This window comes from Polyodon spathula, chromosome 5 (assembly GCF_017654505.1).
Source record: "Polyodon spathula isolate WHYD16114869_AA chromosome 5, ASM1765450v1, whole genome shotgun sequence".
In the NCBI taxonomy this organism is placed as follows: domain Eukaryota; kingdom Metazoa; phylum Chordata; class Actinopteri; order Acipenseriformes; family Polyodontidae; genus Polyodon; species Polyodon spathula.
The window spans coordinates 47465912-47482671 of record NC_054538.1 but is presented as its reverse complement, the minus strand read 5'-3'; the positions used below and the strand labels follow the sequence as shown (position 1 = coordinate 47482671).

At 40.2% G+C, this 16760-nt stretch overlaps 1 protein-coding gene across 2 annotated transcripts in view; it reads left to right on the top strand.

Moving 5' to 3' along the window:
- adcy3a (adenylate cyclase 3a) overlaps window positions 1–16760 on the top strand; it is a 245893-nt gene that overhangs the window by 113550 nt on the left and 115583 nt on the right. Inside the window, exons 6-9 of one of the 2 annotated variants that reach the window (XM_041250672.1) lie at window positions 309–467; window positions 6911–7076; window positions 9952–10068; window positions 10302–10444. In XM_041250672.1, the coding sequence (XP_041106606.1) occupies window positions 309–467; window positions 6911–7076; window positions 9952–10068; window positions 10302–10444 (585 nt within the window). Of the gene's footprint in view, window positions 1–308; window positions 468–6910; window positions 7077–9948; window positions 10069–10301; window positions 10445–16760 lie in introns of both variants that reach the window. The other variant, XM_041250671.1, reaches the window with a different exon arrangement.

The window sequence follows — 16760 nt, the reverse complement described above, 5'->3', positions numbered from 1 at the left end:
TCAGGATGTGATTAGCTAACAGAAAGAAGCAGTGGAAACATTTTATAGCATTGTATTTAATCTGAACTAATGAAAAAAAAAAAAAAAATTACTTGAAAATGGGGGCCCAGGATACTGCTGCTAGGGCTTATAAAAGGTAAGAAAATGTATCACTGCTTTAAACACAGCTATATAGACTCACCTGCTTATTTTTTGTATGCAGTTGGATACCTAAACAGTTCTGTGCCAACATTTAAACATTGTCTTTCATGTACAGTGCGATATGGTTCAGTGGTGCACTGTCACAGTAATTTTCATGTTATTCACAGGTATGTGCGTGAGAAGACGAAGACAGATGTTGACATGCGTGTGGGGGTGCACACAGGGACGGTGCTGGGCGGGGTCCTCGGGCAGAAGCGCTGGCAGTATGACGTCTGGTCAACTGATGTCACTGTTGCCAATAAGATGGAGGCTGGGGGCATCCCAGGGTAATTTTATATTCATGCTTTTGGTGGAAAATATATTGTCTTTTTCCAAAGAAGCCTGGCCTACATTAGCATAGTAGTTTGTGAAAATATAGTTTATGACATTGCACCCATTGTACACAATTCTGTTTTGAACCTAATTAGTTAGATAGTCAGAGGAGGTTGCATCAATTGTACATTACCCTGTGTGGCAAGGTGTAAGCCCTGCACATGGGGAAATATGTAGTTTGTTGTATGTTTTTGGGTTCATTGTTAACATATTGATTTAATTAATTGTTTAGCTGCTGTGTCACTCCGCCGGGGACAATTACCCGTCTGCGTGGAGCAGCAGCTGAAAGCAATAAGCTGTTCCAGCAGGCGGGTGGGTGTGTCTCCGTGGAGCGTCAGTATAAAAGCATGGCGATCACTGTGATCGGGGCTGCTGCAAGGCCTGCTTTATAGTTTGTTGTACTGTGTTTTATTTTGCACTTTTTGTACAGCTTGATGTACTAGTCCTCTGTGCGTTACCATCGCTGGTAACGTCACATGACCACCTTTATTTTACTTTCGTTTTCTGTTTGTTTGTTAATAAACCTGCGTGTCTGTGCCGACGTTTTCAACATCAACACCCCGTCTGTCTCTCTGTGTTTTTGAACAGCGGCGACCACACGCGTGACACGAGTAAGATCCTGTCACACCCTGCTAATAAAATGAAACCACAAGTAAAGCTGAAGAAAGCTTTTACCCATGTTCTAGATCAGGGGTTCTCAAACTTTTTTTTGCTGGGCCCCCCATTGGAAATTTTTCAGGCTATGACGACAGCCCACCCCACCCCGTGGTGCAATAGCATATGAAATTACTGTACCTCAGTGGTCCCCAACCTTTTCTGGCACATGGGAAACAACACTGAACAAGTAAAGTGCTGCGGGCAACATCAAACTTTCCTCTGCCTATCAGTCTGAGGAAACATGCATTTGTGGCAAGCACAATCTAGGAGACAGCATTGCTCTCCCTCTGCCTAAACAAACATTTATGTGTGTAAAGTAAAATATAGGACCTACATCAAAGACAATTACAATTCTAGAGTATAGCACACAGGGGGGCACCGTAGGGGCCACAGTTTAATTATGCAGGGACACTTTAGGGGTTCTAGTGTTTTCACATATAATAAAATGCCCCACAAAAAAGTGTTGATTGAAATAAAAACTGCAATGGTATAATCTGAAGCAAAAAGCCATTAAATGAAGTGGAAAACACACACACACGCCTTCCTGTGTACCTTCCTGCAATTTAACGAATTCTGAAGTACCTTGAAAACCCCCAACTTTAATATTAACCTGGACACTTTTTTTTTTTAAATAAATAGCAGTATAGAGTAAAATAAATATATAAATAACAAAAAACATACTTTAATGCTGATATTAAATGCTGGGTGGGACTGGAGCTGATTTAAGAGGCTGACTGTGACTAGAGAAGTACAAGAAATAAAAACACTGTCAACATATAATGATTTAAATCCATCATAAACCATATTTTTCTCTTAATAAACCACAGATGTAATAATTTCTGTATGCATTATAAAATATGCTACTTGATTTAAACTGGTGGTAAATGAAAAATATGTGCCTGCCTGCGTTAACCGAGATCTCTACATTGGTGTCAGTGAGATGCAGGTACCCCGGCACGCACTCGTCAGAATGTAGCTTGGTGAGCAAGTGCTGGTGGACTTGAGGCTAGCAGGGTAGCGTGTAGTGTGCACGGGGGAAGGCACCAGCAGGGCTGGTAGGTGACGTAAGCCCGATATACGCTCCTTGCAAAGGAGTCGGTTCTTTTGTACAACTGTATCAGCGCTATGCTTTAGTGCGAGAGGTCCCAGGTTAGCGCCTGCCCTCCACCTGTGTGTGGATTGCCTCACCCTGTATGAAATGTAGTGATCTCGGTTACCACAGGCAGGTGCATTGTACAGTAGGCATTTCCATTTACAGTACTTCGATACAGGAGAGGGTAGCACAAAAAACCCTCCTGGTTTCACAAACCCACTTATCAATTCTAGACTCCCAGTCCCTATAGTAACACCAATTACAAAAGACAGTGTTTTTAGTTACAGACTCATCTCGGACCGAAAAAAACAAAATGCAAATAATCCACCAGCCCTTTGGATCAAAAAAGAGGATATTAAGCAAAACAGCCACAATTTTACATATTAGTTAGGGAAAACCGAGTAAAGAAATATAGAAATGCTTACTTTTTATATAACAAACCAAAAACATGCATTAATAGATTGCTACTGACAAATTTTTCTACATTTTATTTGTAACTGTACTAGTCTGTATCACCTTGCCCGCGGTTTAGTAAGAAAAGTTGCAAAATAAAGCCTACAGACCAAGATACTTCTTCTATTTCATTATTATTTTTAAAGCTTTTGTGTTTTAAATAAACATGTTAAGTTCCTGAAAGGGTTTGTTGTAAACAAATTACTTTTATAACAAATATGATTTCACCTACACTCACCTTCCCATCAAACACATTTGTTTCAAAACTTGTCACTCAATCCAATTCGTATGTATTTTCCTTTATATAAATTTATTTTGTGTATGTGTATGTATATATATAGATGTGTGTGTATATATATATATATATATATATATATATATATATATATATATATATATATATATATATATATATATGTGTATATATATATATATATATATATATATATATATATATATATATATATATATATATATATAGTAAAAGATCCTTCCCACTCACTCACGTTCGTTGCCCCTTTAAGAACAGACCCAGGACACAGAAATGGAATTTTTTTAGCGCTGACGCGCACTTTTAATAAACACAAATCAAAACAAACAAAACAGAAACAAAAACCTAACTCCGTTTTGGAGCTCTGACTATACACCGACAGATCCCTGACTAACACACAGGACGGCTAAGCCGTTTACCTATTAAACACCAAATCAGAAAACCACACAGTGTGACGTAATACCTTCTCCGATACGACTGATTGATCACTCACTCGCTCTCACTCACTCACACTCACTGTCACTCACTCTCACTCACACTCACTCACACTTACTCACACTCACACACACTCTCACTCTCACTCACTCACACACATCTCACTCTCACACTCTCACTCTCACTCACACTCACACACACTCTCACTCACACTCTCACTCTCACTCTCACTCACACTCACACACACTCTCACTCTCACTCTCACTCACACTCACACACACTCTCACTCACACTCTCACTCTCTCTCACTCGCTCACTCACACACACACACACACACACACAGAGTCAGGCTCTTCACTCAGCAGCCCTGCATTCTTTAAATACCCTGCACCTGGCTTGCACCCAATTTACAATTCGCACCAGGGGATTACTAACCAATAAACCAATTAGCCTATTCACCCAAATGTGCATTTTCACATGTTTTTGCAGGGAAGGATTTTATCCCTGCTATATCTTAATATATATATATATATATATATATATATATATATATATATATATATATATATATATATATATATATATATATATATATATTATAATGTGTGTGTGTGTGTAAGTTGCTTTGGATAAAGTGTCTGCTAAATAATTAAGTAGTAATAATAATTAAAAAACAAACCTGATATTTCAACAATGCAGACCTGTATACTGTCTTTAACTTTAAAAATACTCAAAGAAGCTGAGTCCCTGATCTCTAATGGAATAGAGTTCCATAATTTGTGGGCATAGCAACAGAAGGCCCTGTCACCCATAGAGCGTAGGCGAGCAGGTGGGGCACACAGCAGTCTGAGATCAACAGAGCGATTGTTGCGAGTGGGAGCATAAAAAGATAACAGATCTGACAGAAGTCAGAGCTAGCCCTTGAAGAGCCTTATATGTCAGCATTAAAATTTAAAAATCAATTCTAAACCTGATAGGCAGCCAGTGCAAGACCTCCAAAATAGGAGTGTGATTTCTTGAGTGGGACCGAGATAAAATTCTGACTGCAGAGTTTTGAACAAATTGAATTTTAGTCAGGATGCTATTAGACACCCCAGCGAGCAGGGCATTACAGTAATCGATCCTAGAGAAAACAAAAGCATGAACCAGTTTTTCAGCTGCAGGTAGAGAAAGTATGGGACGCAGTCTGGCAATATTTCTAAGGTGAAAAAAAGAAACCTTGACAGTATTCAGCACATGCGATTCAAAAGTTAACCCAGGATCGAAAATCATGAATTTTTCATCTTAGATCTGAACTCAAGCATGGTTCCATCAACAGAGAGATTTAAAGTACTGGTTTTACTTAGCTGGCGGGGAGTACCTAACAGAATTACCTCAGTCTTGACACAATTAAGGTGTAAAAAATTTTGCGACATCCAAGGCAGCAACATTGATATCAGGTTTAGAATTAATATAGATTTGAGTATCGTCTGCGTAAAAATGATATGCCATGCCATGAGACCTTAAAATGTGGCAGAGGGGAAACATATAAATACTAAATAACAGGGGACCAAGAATAGAGCCTTTCGGGACACCAGAAATTACTATCCCAACCTCAGAACTAAACCCACCCAGGGAGATAAATTGTTGGCGTCCTGTTAGATATGATCTAAACCAGTTAAGGGCAGTGCCAGAGAGACCAAATAAACTCTCTAATCTATCTAGTAGGATCTTGTGATTTACAGTGTCAAATGCCGCACTAAGATCCAAGAGGATTAAAATTGATAAAGCGCCTGAGTCAGCAGCCATTAAGCCTATGAAGATGCCATATTATTAATTAATTATTAAGAATTAATTATTAAGAATTATCTAAGATTATCCAAGGCCATATGAGGTTTTTTAGGCACAGGCATAACTGCAGCAGTTTTAAAAGCAACCGGAACCACAACAGAACTCAAGGAATCATTTATAATAATTAACACCAAGTAGCAGAGCAGCTCAAAACAGGACTGAAAAAGAACAGAGGGGATAGGATCCAACAGACAACAGGTGGCTTTCATATGGAGGGCCAGGTCTGTAAGAGAATTAAGAGTGAGAGGTGTAAAACAGGAAAGAGAGGACCCCACAAAGCCAGACAGGCCGAGAGACTGCAGGAGGAGTCTTGAGAAGAGATTGTCTATCTTAGACTTAAAAAACTCTAAGACACTATAGCATAGCTGATGTGATGCCGGTAATGTGGAGGGACAGATAGGCTTTAACAATCTATTAATAGTAGAGAACAAGTGTCTAGGATTATCTTGATTATTATGAATATTTGAAAAATAGCTTGATCTGAGAGTTAAGAACTTAAGAACATAAGAAAGTTTACAAACGAGAGGAGGCCATTCGGCCCACCTTGCTCGTTTGGTTGTTAGTAACTTATTGATCCCAGAATCTCATCAAGCAGGAAGGATCCCAGGGTGTCAGCTTCAACAACATTACTGAGGAGTTGGTTCCAGACCCTCACAATTCTCTGTGTAAAAAAGTTTATTTTTATGTTTTGAATGCCCCTTTGTCTAATCTCCATTTGTGACCCCTGGTCCTTGTTTCTTTTTTCAGGTCGAAAAAGTCCCTTGGGTCGACATTGTCAATACCTTTTAGAATTTTGAATGCTTGAATTAGGTCGCTGCGTAGTCTTCTTTGTTCAAGACTGAACAGATTCAATTATTTTAGCCTGTCTGCATATGACATGCTTTTTAAACCTGGAATAATTCTGGTCGCTCTTCTTTGCACTCTTTCTAGAGCAGCAATATCATTTTTGTAGCGAGGTGACCAGAACTGAACACAATATTCAAGAAGAGGTCTTACTAATGCATTGTACAATTTTAACTTAACTTTAATTACTTCCCTTGATTTAAATTCAACACTTTTCACAATATATCCAAGCATCTTGTTGGCCTTTTTTATAGCTTCCCCACATTGTCTAGATGAAGACATTTCTGAGTCAACAAAAAGTCTTTTTCATAGATTCCTTCTTCAATTTCAGTATCTCCCATATGATATTTATAATGCACATTTTTATTTCCTGCGTGCAGTACCTTACACTTTTCTCTATTAAATGTCGTTTGCCATGACCTTTTGCTGCTGCGGAATCCCACCATCTACGCTTGATTTTACGACAGCTAGCCTTAAGAGAGTTCAGCTCCTTGGTGTGCCATGGAGCATGGTGGGTGTATGAGACGTACCTAGTCTTGACTGGAGCCAGGGAGTCTAAGGTATTAACTAAGGAGCTGTTGAAAGAATGCACCTTCTCATCCAGTGTATTAGGAATAGGAAAGACAGAGAGTGATAGACAGAGTTCAAAGAAGTCGTGATAAGACTGCATCCAAGGCTGCGATTTATATATCTGGGTCTGTGCAAAATCCCAAGTTCATAACAGTTACTGTAAGCAAAAGGAGCAAGAATTAAGTTTTGTTTATAATGTAGTAGCTACCTGGGCTGAGCATGGTTTTTTCTCGATTCTGTTACAGACGGGTGCACATCTCCCAGAGCACCCTGGAGTCCCTGCACGGTGAGTTTGAAGTGGAGCCAGGCGAGGGTGGCGAACGTTGTGATTATCTGAAGGAGAAGGGCATCAAGACTTACCTAGTGCTGGTCCCAAAGACACCCCTCAACAAGAACGGTATCACCGGAGTTGTGAGTATCCACCTGGTTCAACAGTGACATCCTAGCGCACAGTCTCCCAACAGATGCATGTCTTAATGTATAATGTTTGTTGCTGTGACCTTCGTTAGTAAATTTTTTAATTATAACAGGAGAAAAAATATATCAGTAGACGTGTATGCTGCTGTGATACTAAAAGCTGAACTCTAACTGCAAAATGCTTTGAGAGTTGGGCCAGTGCTATTAGCAAATAAATACAAAATTAAAATACAATTTTTTCTTTATCAGTGTCTTCAAGTTTAATGAGGTTTGTAAGTGTTTTTTGTATGTTGGGGTTTGCTGTGTACTCCATCACCAAGGAAAAATCACTTAAGGGTCTCATTGAATAAAAGTTGTGCGTGCAGTTCTGCGTGTACCAATAGACAACTCACAGGTGTTAATAGGTCAGTTGTCACTATGACCCTAAATATGAAAAGTGACTTCCCACAGTTCAAAACTCGATGCTGGCTCCATCTGTTTTAACCTGACTCTTATCCTGAATGTTGTTTCCATCAAAAAATGAAAAACTGTTTTCTGACAGGCGGAGTGGGTGTAATTTACATAAAGTTGGCGGAGTAATTATTCAGTATTTAAATGAGAAACCTACATATTATATTGTGGAAGGCCTCAAAATGACGCACAGAGAGTTTGGGATTTCAGATGAAATGGTGCCCGAACGTTTATTTAGAAAAAAAATGATAAAAAAAAAAAAAAAAAAAAAAAACTGGTCACAAAATGAATAGGTACTGAATCTTTAAAAAGACGACTATTTACAAGACTATTTACAAAGATCCCGACGGGAAGAGCAGAGTAGAAAAGCGTGTTGAAACAGAATTCTGTTCATAGGCTGAGGTATCCTTGTTGCATCAAAGCTATTGCTCTAAGATCATCTGAAGCAATCATTACCTTGTTACTCTGCAGGAGATAAAAACAGGAGATTTTACTGTACCATCAAGGACACATGTGGCTGTGCTTCCCCAGACCCAGAAATGCTGCCCCTCCCCACAGTATGTGTTTCAGGAGATATGTAGAAACAAGAGAAGATACAATTAATAGAACATAAAATAAACCATCCGGAAGAGTGAAAAAGAAAAAATAAATAGTTAGAGAGCTCATTTTTATGTAATTTTATAAATGTGTGTTCTGTATTAATTAAATTATAGTTTCATGAACCCGGTTGCACTGCTTGAAAATTAACAACATTGAGAGTATAATAGGATATCATATGTCATCTATAATAGGATATCAACGGTGGCAAAGAATGACAGGGCTGTGAGTGATACTGCCAATGCATGCTGACTCTAAAGAACAGAAAATAGGAGGTATTTTTTACACAGAGAATCGTGAGGGTCTGGAATCAACTCCCCAGTAATGTTGTTGAAGCTGACACCCTGGGATCCTTCAAGAAGCTGCTTGATGAGATTCTGGGATCAATAAGCTACTAACAACCAAACGAGCAAGATGGGCCGAATGGCCTCCTCTCGTTTGTAAACTTTCTTATGTTCTTAATGATACGGCAGTGAGTGTGTCACAAAGACGGCTGTAATGGGTGACGTCAGACCAGAAACAGGAACCAACATAGAACAGACACAGAGAGAGTGAGTTTGGTGAATTTAATAAATTAACAAACATAAAATACAAGGTTAAAAGACAAACAAAACACAGGATACGGCACTCGTAGCTAAAACAGAGACAAACAAAACGGACTTCACAGACAAATACGGTGAGCTGTTATTATGATTTACTATTAATTTACTGTTACCTCCATCTCCAATCCCGTTCTCCACTTACCGAACACACAACCCAGAGTGAGTGAAAACATGCTGTTTTTATGCAACTGTACCGAGACTCGATTGCTAATCAATCATTCAGTTGGAGTCTCGGTACAACTGCACGTGAATTACAATTCCCTGTGCTCACATATTATTTCATTTTACCTGCATTTGAAGTGCTGTGCAATCCTCATGCCTAAATACAAATATATATATATATATATATATATATATATATATATATATATATATATATATATATATATATATATATATATATATAATATCCATTATACATTTTAAACACTTGTGCGCATAACCCATATTATATCCTGTGTACCAACTACAACACACCAATATTAACACACCACACGCAACATATAACACAGAAATACACACAGGCGGGGCACGATTGCCACAGAGTGATACTGGCAATGCATGACCCCTCAGGGTGCTTGACTCTAAAGAATGACAGGGCTGTGAGTGATACTGCCAATGCATGACCCCTCAGGGTGCTTGACTCTATATCCTCTTTAAGTTAATGACACAAATACAATCTCATAGCTTTGTCCATTCTATATCTTCTTAGCGCTTGCTCTTCTGTAAGGTCCAAACGGGTGGCCCTTTGACAATACACCTACGGGGTATACATTCAGCATTGTCTGTGATTCTGTACTGGGGTGGGCAGCTACATTATCCCTTTCATCAGCTAAAATCACAACAATCCATAGCTGCAGATTGTGCTGTATAACCATTAGTATAGTCAAAGCGTCACTCCACACACATCAGGCTGTTTTGAATTAGGTTCCCATCTCAATTAGGACTATTTGAAGCAGGTGGAACCACTTTAGATGGAAAAAACTCATTCTGACCACATCAACCCTTTTTATTTTTTCACAAGGGGCATGTTAATTAGGTACCCACTTAATTTTCATAACATTCCTCATACTGTTGGAATTTGATATTCAGGGCCTATGGGCCTATGGAGAAAAAGTTTGAAAGTGAAATACAGTTGAAGTAAGTTAGTTCAAACTAAAGGTAGGAGTTGGTAATATGTTAGCTGTACTCTGATCTCTCTCTCTGTTGTGTTTCAGAAGCTGTCGCTCACCTCGTCCAATGGGAACTCTCCATTACTAATCAATACCAAGGAGTGCAATGGCAGCATCAACACGACCTGCACCACCCCCGATGAGGGAGAGGAACTTGACACACGGGTAGGAGGCAGCAAAATAGGTGGTGGGTGGGTGAATAACAGAGGGTAGGAACAATATAAAAGAATTGGGCACTGGGGTACGAGGGAGGGAAGGGATGGGGGTACAATAGGAAGGGGTGGACACTGAGGGTACAAGGGGAAGGAACAATAGTGAGGGTTGTTGACACTGGTCAACAAACAGTGTAGCAGTTAGTGAGAACAGTAGTATTGACGCTGTGTCTCCCCCCTTTGCAGGTGGTAAACCCTTCGTTCCCCAACCCCCGGCGCCGACTGCGGCTCCGAGATCTGGCAGAGAGGGTGATTGATGCTCAGCAAAATGAGCAAGAGCTGAACAAGTTGCTCAACGAGGCCCTTCTGGAGAGGGAGACCGTGCAGGCGTGAGAGCGAGAGAGTGTCTGTGTGAGAGGGAGAGAGAGAGATAGCATGGAGATGTATAATATAAAATAACAGTTTAACTGTGATGGGGAAAATGGTTAGATTTTTATTTTATAAGGTACAGACATGTACAGACATAATAAATAGCCGAAAAGCATGCAAGCAGCGATAATAATTAAGGATAAGATTTTGTCATGGTAAAAAAAATGTAAAAATCACGGCACAGTCGCATCTAAAAATAGACAGTTTCACAGAATGGTCACGTCTAAAATCTTAGCTTAAAAAAAATATTTGCATGAATATATCGTAATTAATATTTTTATATATATATATATATATATATTTTGTTTATTTTAACATGGTTATTTTTTTTAAAGTACCTTTTCAAACAACATGAATATGCTTACCTTTTAATTTTAACATGCATTCCTTGTCTTGGTTGTAAATTGAGAATTTTACAACAATATCCTTTTTGTTAATGTCTGTTTAAGCACAGCTGTGGTTTTGGTATGACCAGATGTACGTTATGTTCACTTTTGGGTGACGTCTGTTATCGGCGTCAGTTGCTATGGGGTAGGGGGTGCAGTTGACTCCCCCCAGACACTGCAGGATATAATATAATCACATAAAAGATTATCAAAGTTTTCTTCACAAATGAATAAAGTACGTTTTTCAGACATCATTCTTTCGCCGATGGTTGCTATGTGATTTACCAGTTACTCGTGCTCAGAGTCTCAAGACTGATTGATATGATAATAGACTATTAATGATATCGTGATAAGTCAAAGGGAAATGGCAGATATGTTTGCCACAGTGGATGGAAAACTGAGGAAATTAAATGACAGCGAGACAGCAAGGAGAAATTCACTTAATATTGCTTATGTCCAGGTAAAAATGTTTATAAATCTATGCTCTAAAGAAAAGGTACCATAGATTTGGGCTCATATGTAGGGCTATGCTGTGCATTTTCAGATTTAAACTTGACCCTATTTCAATTTTAGATTCTTGTACTTTCTTCAAATTCCGGTTTTCTTTGAAAGAAAATATATAATTTTTTCATGTTATGAACTGGGTCCTTTACAACCCAACCTTTGTTTGATTGGGGTGAATAAGGCATTATTTAAATTATCAATAGCATTATACAGTATTGCAGTTCTCACAGAATATAATTGAAATATCAAAAGGAGTGTGGCAGCACATTGCACTAGTTTTGGAATGGTACCACAGTGGTATTTAAAGTTGGTGGGGTTGGGGGTGAGGGGATTGTTGCTTTGTAAACTGTTTTTTTCACAGTGGATCAGCAGAAAATGATATTTACTGTGGTGCTGTACAGTATTAGATACATTCTGGTAGAAATTAAGTTTTAGAATTGCAGTTTGAAAATGTTACATTGCTTAAATGTGGAAATAAATGATTAGGCAATGTTATAATTGCTTTCCATTACATCAGAGTAGATGTTAAAACTGCTGATTTGACTCGGCTCTCGACAAATAAGCACCAACTAAGACACAGCTTTGCAGTAAACTAATGTGATCCATCTGCATCTCTATCCATTTGCGTTTCTTTCCATCTGATGATGTACATATCCTTCTGCCTGGTGTTGATGGCCGAAGTGTAATGCTGGCTCCAGGGATCAGCTTATTTTGCCTCCCCAGCGCATCAGCACACGGCTGCGATGCTGGCTCCGGGGATCAACCCAGTGCGGTCTCCACAGCGCATCAGCATTACAACCGTCTGGATTGAGCTAAGTAGGGTACATCTCTGGGGTCTTCAAGTGGGCACCTTCCGTCCTTGGTGTTTCGACAACTAGCCCACAACACCTCAAGAGAGTTCGACAGTGATTCTGGCATCCCAGCATCACCCCCCTCCGTCCCCCACTCGACTCAACCCAGCTTACTTACCCTTACATCAGCATTGCTTTCTTTCTGTTGCTTATCCTTTCTGCTGCTTCAGATAAGTTCAGCAGCTAGTTGAGCATACCGAAGTTTCTTCCTCTCATACGCCTCATCCACAGCATCCACTCGTGGCACTATTAACTCTACTAGGTGAACAAGGCATGCTGATCCGGACCACAAGACAATATCTGGTCAAAGGTTAGCGGTGGCAATCTCAGGTGGAAAAATAAGCTGTTTACCAACATCTGCCAGCATTTTCCAGTGTCTAGCAGCTTCCAGTTGTCCTGAGCGAGGCTTGGTTTTAACACCTTTTCTTGGTGGTTGTTCTGCTGGATGGAGGAATATTGTCTTTTGTGTTTAATGCTTTGATGGAACTGGTGGCACTTGTCTTCCAATGCTAAGGCCAAACATCACAGCACCTGGTCATGGCGCCAAGTAAACCGCCCTTGGCTAAGACCCACTTTACATCCTGTGAAAATGTACCTTAATGTTACAGGTGATGAACACAAAGGACATGAGGTATCCTCACCCACCCAGAGATTTAGGTTTTGTGGTGATTGGAGAATATTATATGTTGATCTGATGAGGAAACAGATTCTGCTCTGTTCCATAGGTCTTGCCAGCCGATCGTGCACTGTTCCATACTCTCCCATCTCATCCATTCTCCCTGCTTGGCCTGGGAAATGGCCTTTACAAACCTCATCCTCTCCTCCTGCGTTTGCACCTCATTAACAATCAGCTTCCTCCGTTGAGCTGGGGTTGCCTTGTGCCATGTAGGAGGAGCTGAACTGAGACCAAGGCCCCCTCTTCAATGCTGAACTTGCCCCATAATATCACCGACTCTAAGGGAAGCCTTAGCATCTTCCACGGCTTTGTTTGCCACCCACTTTCTTCCAGTTGGGATTGGCAAGTTAATATCCCCAAGTTTTACACGTTGTCAGTCCCTTGATTGACCCAAATTCTTTTAACTGAACAGTTGAGTGTCAGGGTGCATTTGACGAGATAAAGCGGCTGCTGTGCCAAGCGCCTGCTCTAATTTCACCGGATTTCGAGAGGAGATTCTTCCTCCAAACAGATGCCTCGGATGTCGGACTAGGGGTGGTCTTGTCCCAGGAGATTGACGGGGTAGATCACCCCGTTCTATATATCAGCAGAAAAATGGTTCCCAGGGAACGCAACTAATCTATAGTGGAGAAGGAGTGCCAGGCCATTAAATGGGCCATGAACTAGCTTCGCTATTGTCTCCTGGGGCGATCCTTCCTCCTGGTTACAGATCACACCCCACTTAAGTGATTAAACACGATGAGGGACACAAATGCCCAGATTACTCGGTGGAGTCTGGCGATGCTAACCTTTAACTTCACGGTTAAACATCGTGCGGGTAAGGAACATCCAAATTACTTTTTTTTTTTCAAGGGGGGGTCAATTAGAGGAGTTACGGTTGGCCAAGTGTGCCTATGGCTCCACTCAGGGTGGGGTGGGGGGGTGGTATGTTGCAGGAAAAGAAGGAACCCTTGGCGTAATCCACCTTCCCGACAGCTGGCAACATTATGTAGGGCTGTTCATGTTCGGGCCAGCGTCCGGAGATTCCGGATCTGGCTTGACGCGGAACTGCAAGGCTGTTGAATCCCGCAATTGCAATCAGCTGTGTTGTTCTCGCAGATTGGCGGAGACAGGGGCATGGGCTGATTGCAGATGTGGGACTCAGCATTTAGGCTGCGCAATTCCAACCTTCACCCTCCCAACCTGACTTAACAACACCCAGGAGATGTGCTGTGAGTTTTTGCTTTGTATCTACTACTCTCTGTGTTTAAACGTAAACCTAAACTGAATACTTCTGTGACCTGGCAGCATTTGAAGGGGACAGTGCAGCAACATGGTGAGAACCAAGATTTATTTGTTTATTCTCCTACCTCAGAAGGGAGCCAAGGAGCAATGGAAGGTCACCCATTGCAGTAGCGAGAGGCTGTTGCGGCAAATGCTGTGTTATTATTTTGTTTATTCATTGTGGACACTGTTTTGTTTAACCTTTTTATTTTGAAACCCTGTTTATCATTGCTGGTACTCGGGTGGTTGTTTTGTTTTGTGAAATACCTGCGTATTATTTACTGGACTATTATTTGAGGAATTTAGATTTTATGACCTTTACTGTTGGATTTTAATAAAACCATGCCCAGCTGCACTATCAGCACTGGGTCTCAAGGTTTAAACCTCATTTCCTGTTTGTGTCATCACTTCTGGACCTACACCTAGCTACACCCACTCACCTCCCACAGAGGTTAATAAGATAATTGATAGTTAGTTAATCCATCGGCCACCACTATAAGAACCTACAGCTTTCGTGGAGTTGAGGGAGGGTGTTAGAGCTGAAAGGAATACAATTGCTATCCATGCTGCTCACCTGTTTTCACACCATCTGAGGGTACTTGTATTCCGTTTGTTTGTGTTTTGTTATTTTGGCCATCCTGCCATTTGGTTTATTTGTTATTTAAAAGTGTTATTGTTTAATAAAATCTTGAGTTCAGCGGCTCATTCAACTGGCAACTGTCCGTGTGTTTCTTCCGGGTCTGATGTCACCACAAAGCCATCTTGCCAGGAGCTTGTACCAAACAGCGCAAGAGTTTAAGGTGCTTTGTTGGGATGAAGATAAAAGGCAGGCAGATTTTCTGTAAGTTTTAATAAGTAATTCTCTAATGAAGCCACTGTACACAAGCTTTTTCCAGGCTCTTCAAGCATGAATCCGCAGTGAGATTCTTTGTTCCGTTCATAGGGATGTTTGTGATTCCCTTTCAAGTACGAAATGTAAGAACATAGGAAAGTTTACAAACGAGAGGAGGCCATTCGGCCCATCTTGCTCGTTTGGTTGTTAGTAGCTTATTGATCCCAGAATCTCAACTAGCAGCATCTTGAAGGATCCCAGGGTGTCGGCTTCAACAATATTACTTGGGAGTTGATTCCAGACCCTCACGATTCTCTGTGTAAAAAAGTGCCTCCTATTTTCTGTTCTGAATGCCCCTTTGTCTAATCTCCATTTGTGACCCCTGGTCCTTGTTTCTTTTTTCAGGTCGAAAAAGTCCCTTGGGTCGACATTGTCAATACCTTTTAGAATTTTGAATGCTTGAATTAGGTCGCCGCGTAGTTTTCTTTGTTCAAGACTGAATAGATTCAATTCTTTTAGCCTGTCTGCGTATGACATGCCTTTTAAACCCGGAAAAATTCTGGTCGCTCTTCTTTGCACTCTTTCGAGAGCAGCAATATCCTTTTTATAGCGAGGTGACCAGAACTGAACACAATATTCAAGAAGAGGTCTTACTAGTGCATTGTACAGTTTTAACATTACCTCCCTTGATTTAAATTCAACACTTTTCACAATATCTCCAAGCATCTTGTTGGCCTATTTTTATAGCTTTCCCACATTGTCTAGATGAAGACATCTCTGAGTCAACAAAAACTCCTAGGTCTTTTTCATAGATTCTTTCTCCAATTTCAGTATCTCCCATATGATATTTATAATGCACATTTTTATTTCTTGCGTGCAGTACCTTACACTTTTCTCTATTAAATGTCGTTTGCCATGTGTCTGCCTAGTTCTGAATCTTGTCTAGATCATTTTGAATAACCTTTGCTGCTGCAACAGTGTTTGCCTCTCCTCCTAGGCAAACACTGTTGTCTGTGAATTTAACACGTTTGCTTACTATACCAGAATCTAAATCATTAATGTAGATTAGGAATAGCAGAGGACTTAATACTGATCACTGTGGTACTCCATTGATTACCACACTCCATTCTGAGGTTTCTCCTCTAGTCAGTACGTCCTGTTTTCTACATGTTAACCACTCCCTAATCCATGTACATGTGTTTCCTTGAACCCCTACTGTGTTCAGTTTGAGAATTAATCTTTTATGCGGGACTTTGTCAAAAGCTTTCTGGAAATCTAAACAAACCATGTCATATGCTTTGCAATTATCATTTATCAATGTTGCATCCTCAAAAAAATCAAGCAGGTTACCATGTTAATTATCTCCCAGAATACTGTTACTATATAGGTAATTTTCCATTTTGGATCTTATTATGGTTTCCATAAGTTTGCATAGAATAGAAGTCAGGCTTACTGGTCTGTAGTTACCTGGTTCAGTTTTGTTTCCCTTTTTGTGGATCGGTTTACGTTTGCAATTTTCCAGTCTGTCGGTACAACCCCTGTGTCAAGAGACTGTTGCGTGATCTTGGTTAGCGGTTTGTAAATAACTTCTTTCATTTCTTTGAGTACTATTGGGAGTATCTCATCCGGCCCAGAGGATTTGTGTATTCTAAGAGTTCCTAGTCCCTTTAACACTTCTGCCTCAGTTATACTGAAATTATTTAAAACTGGATAGGAACTGGATGACATGTGAGGCATGTTGTCCATATCCTCCATTGTAAAAAC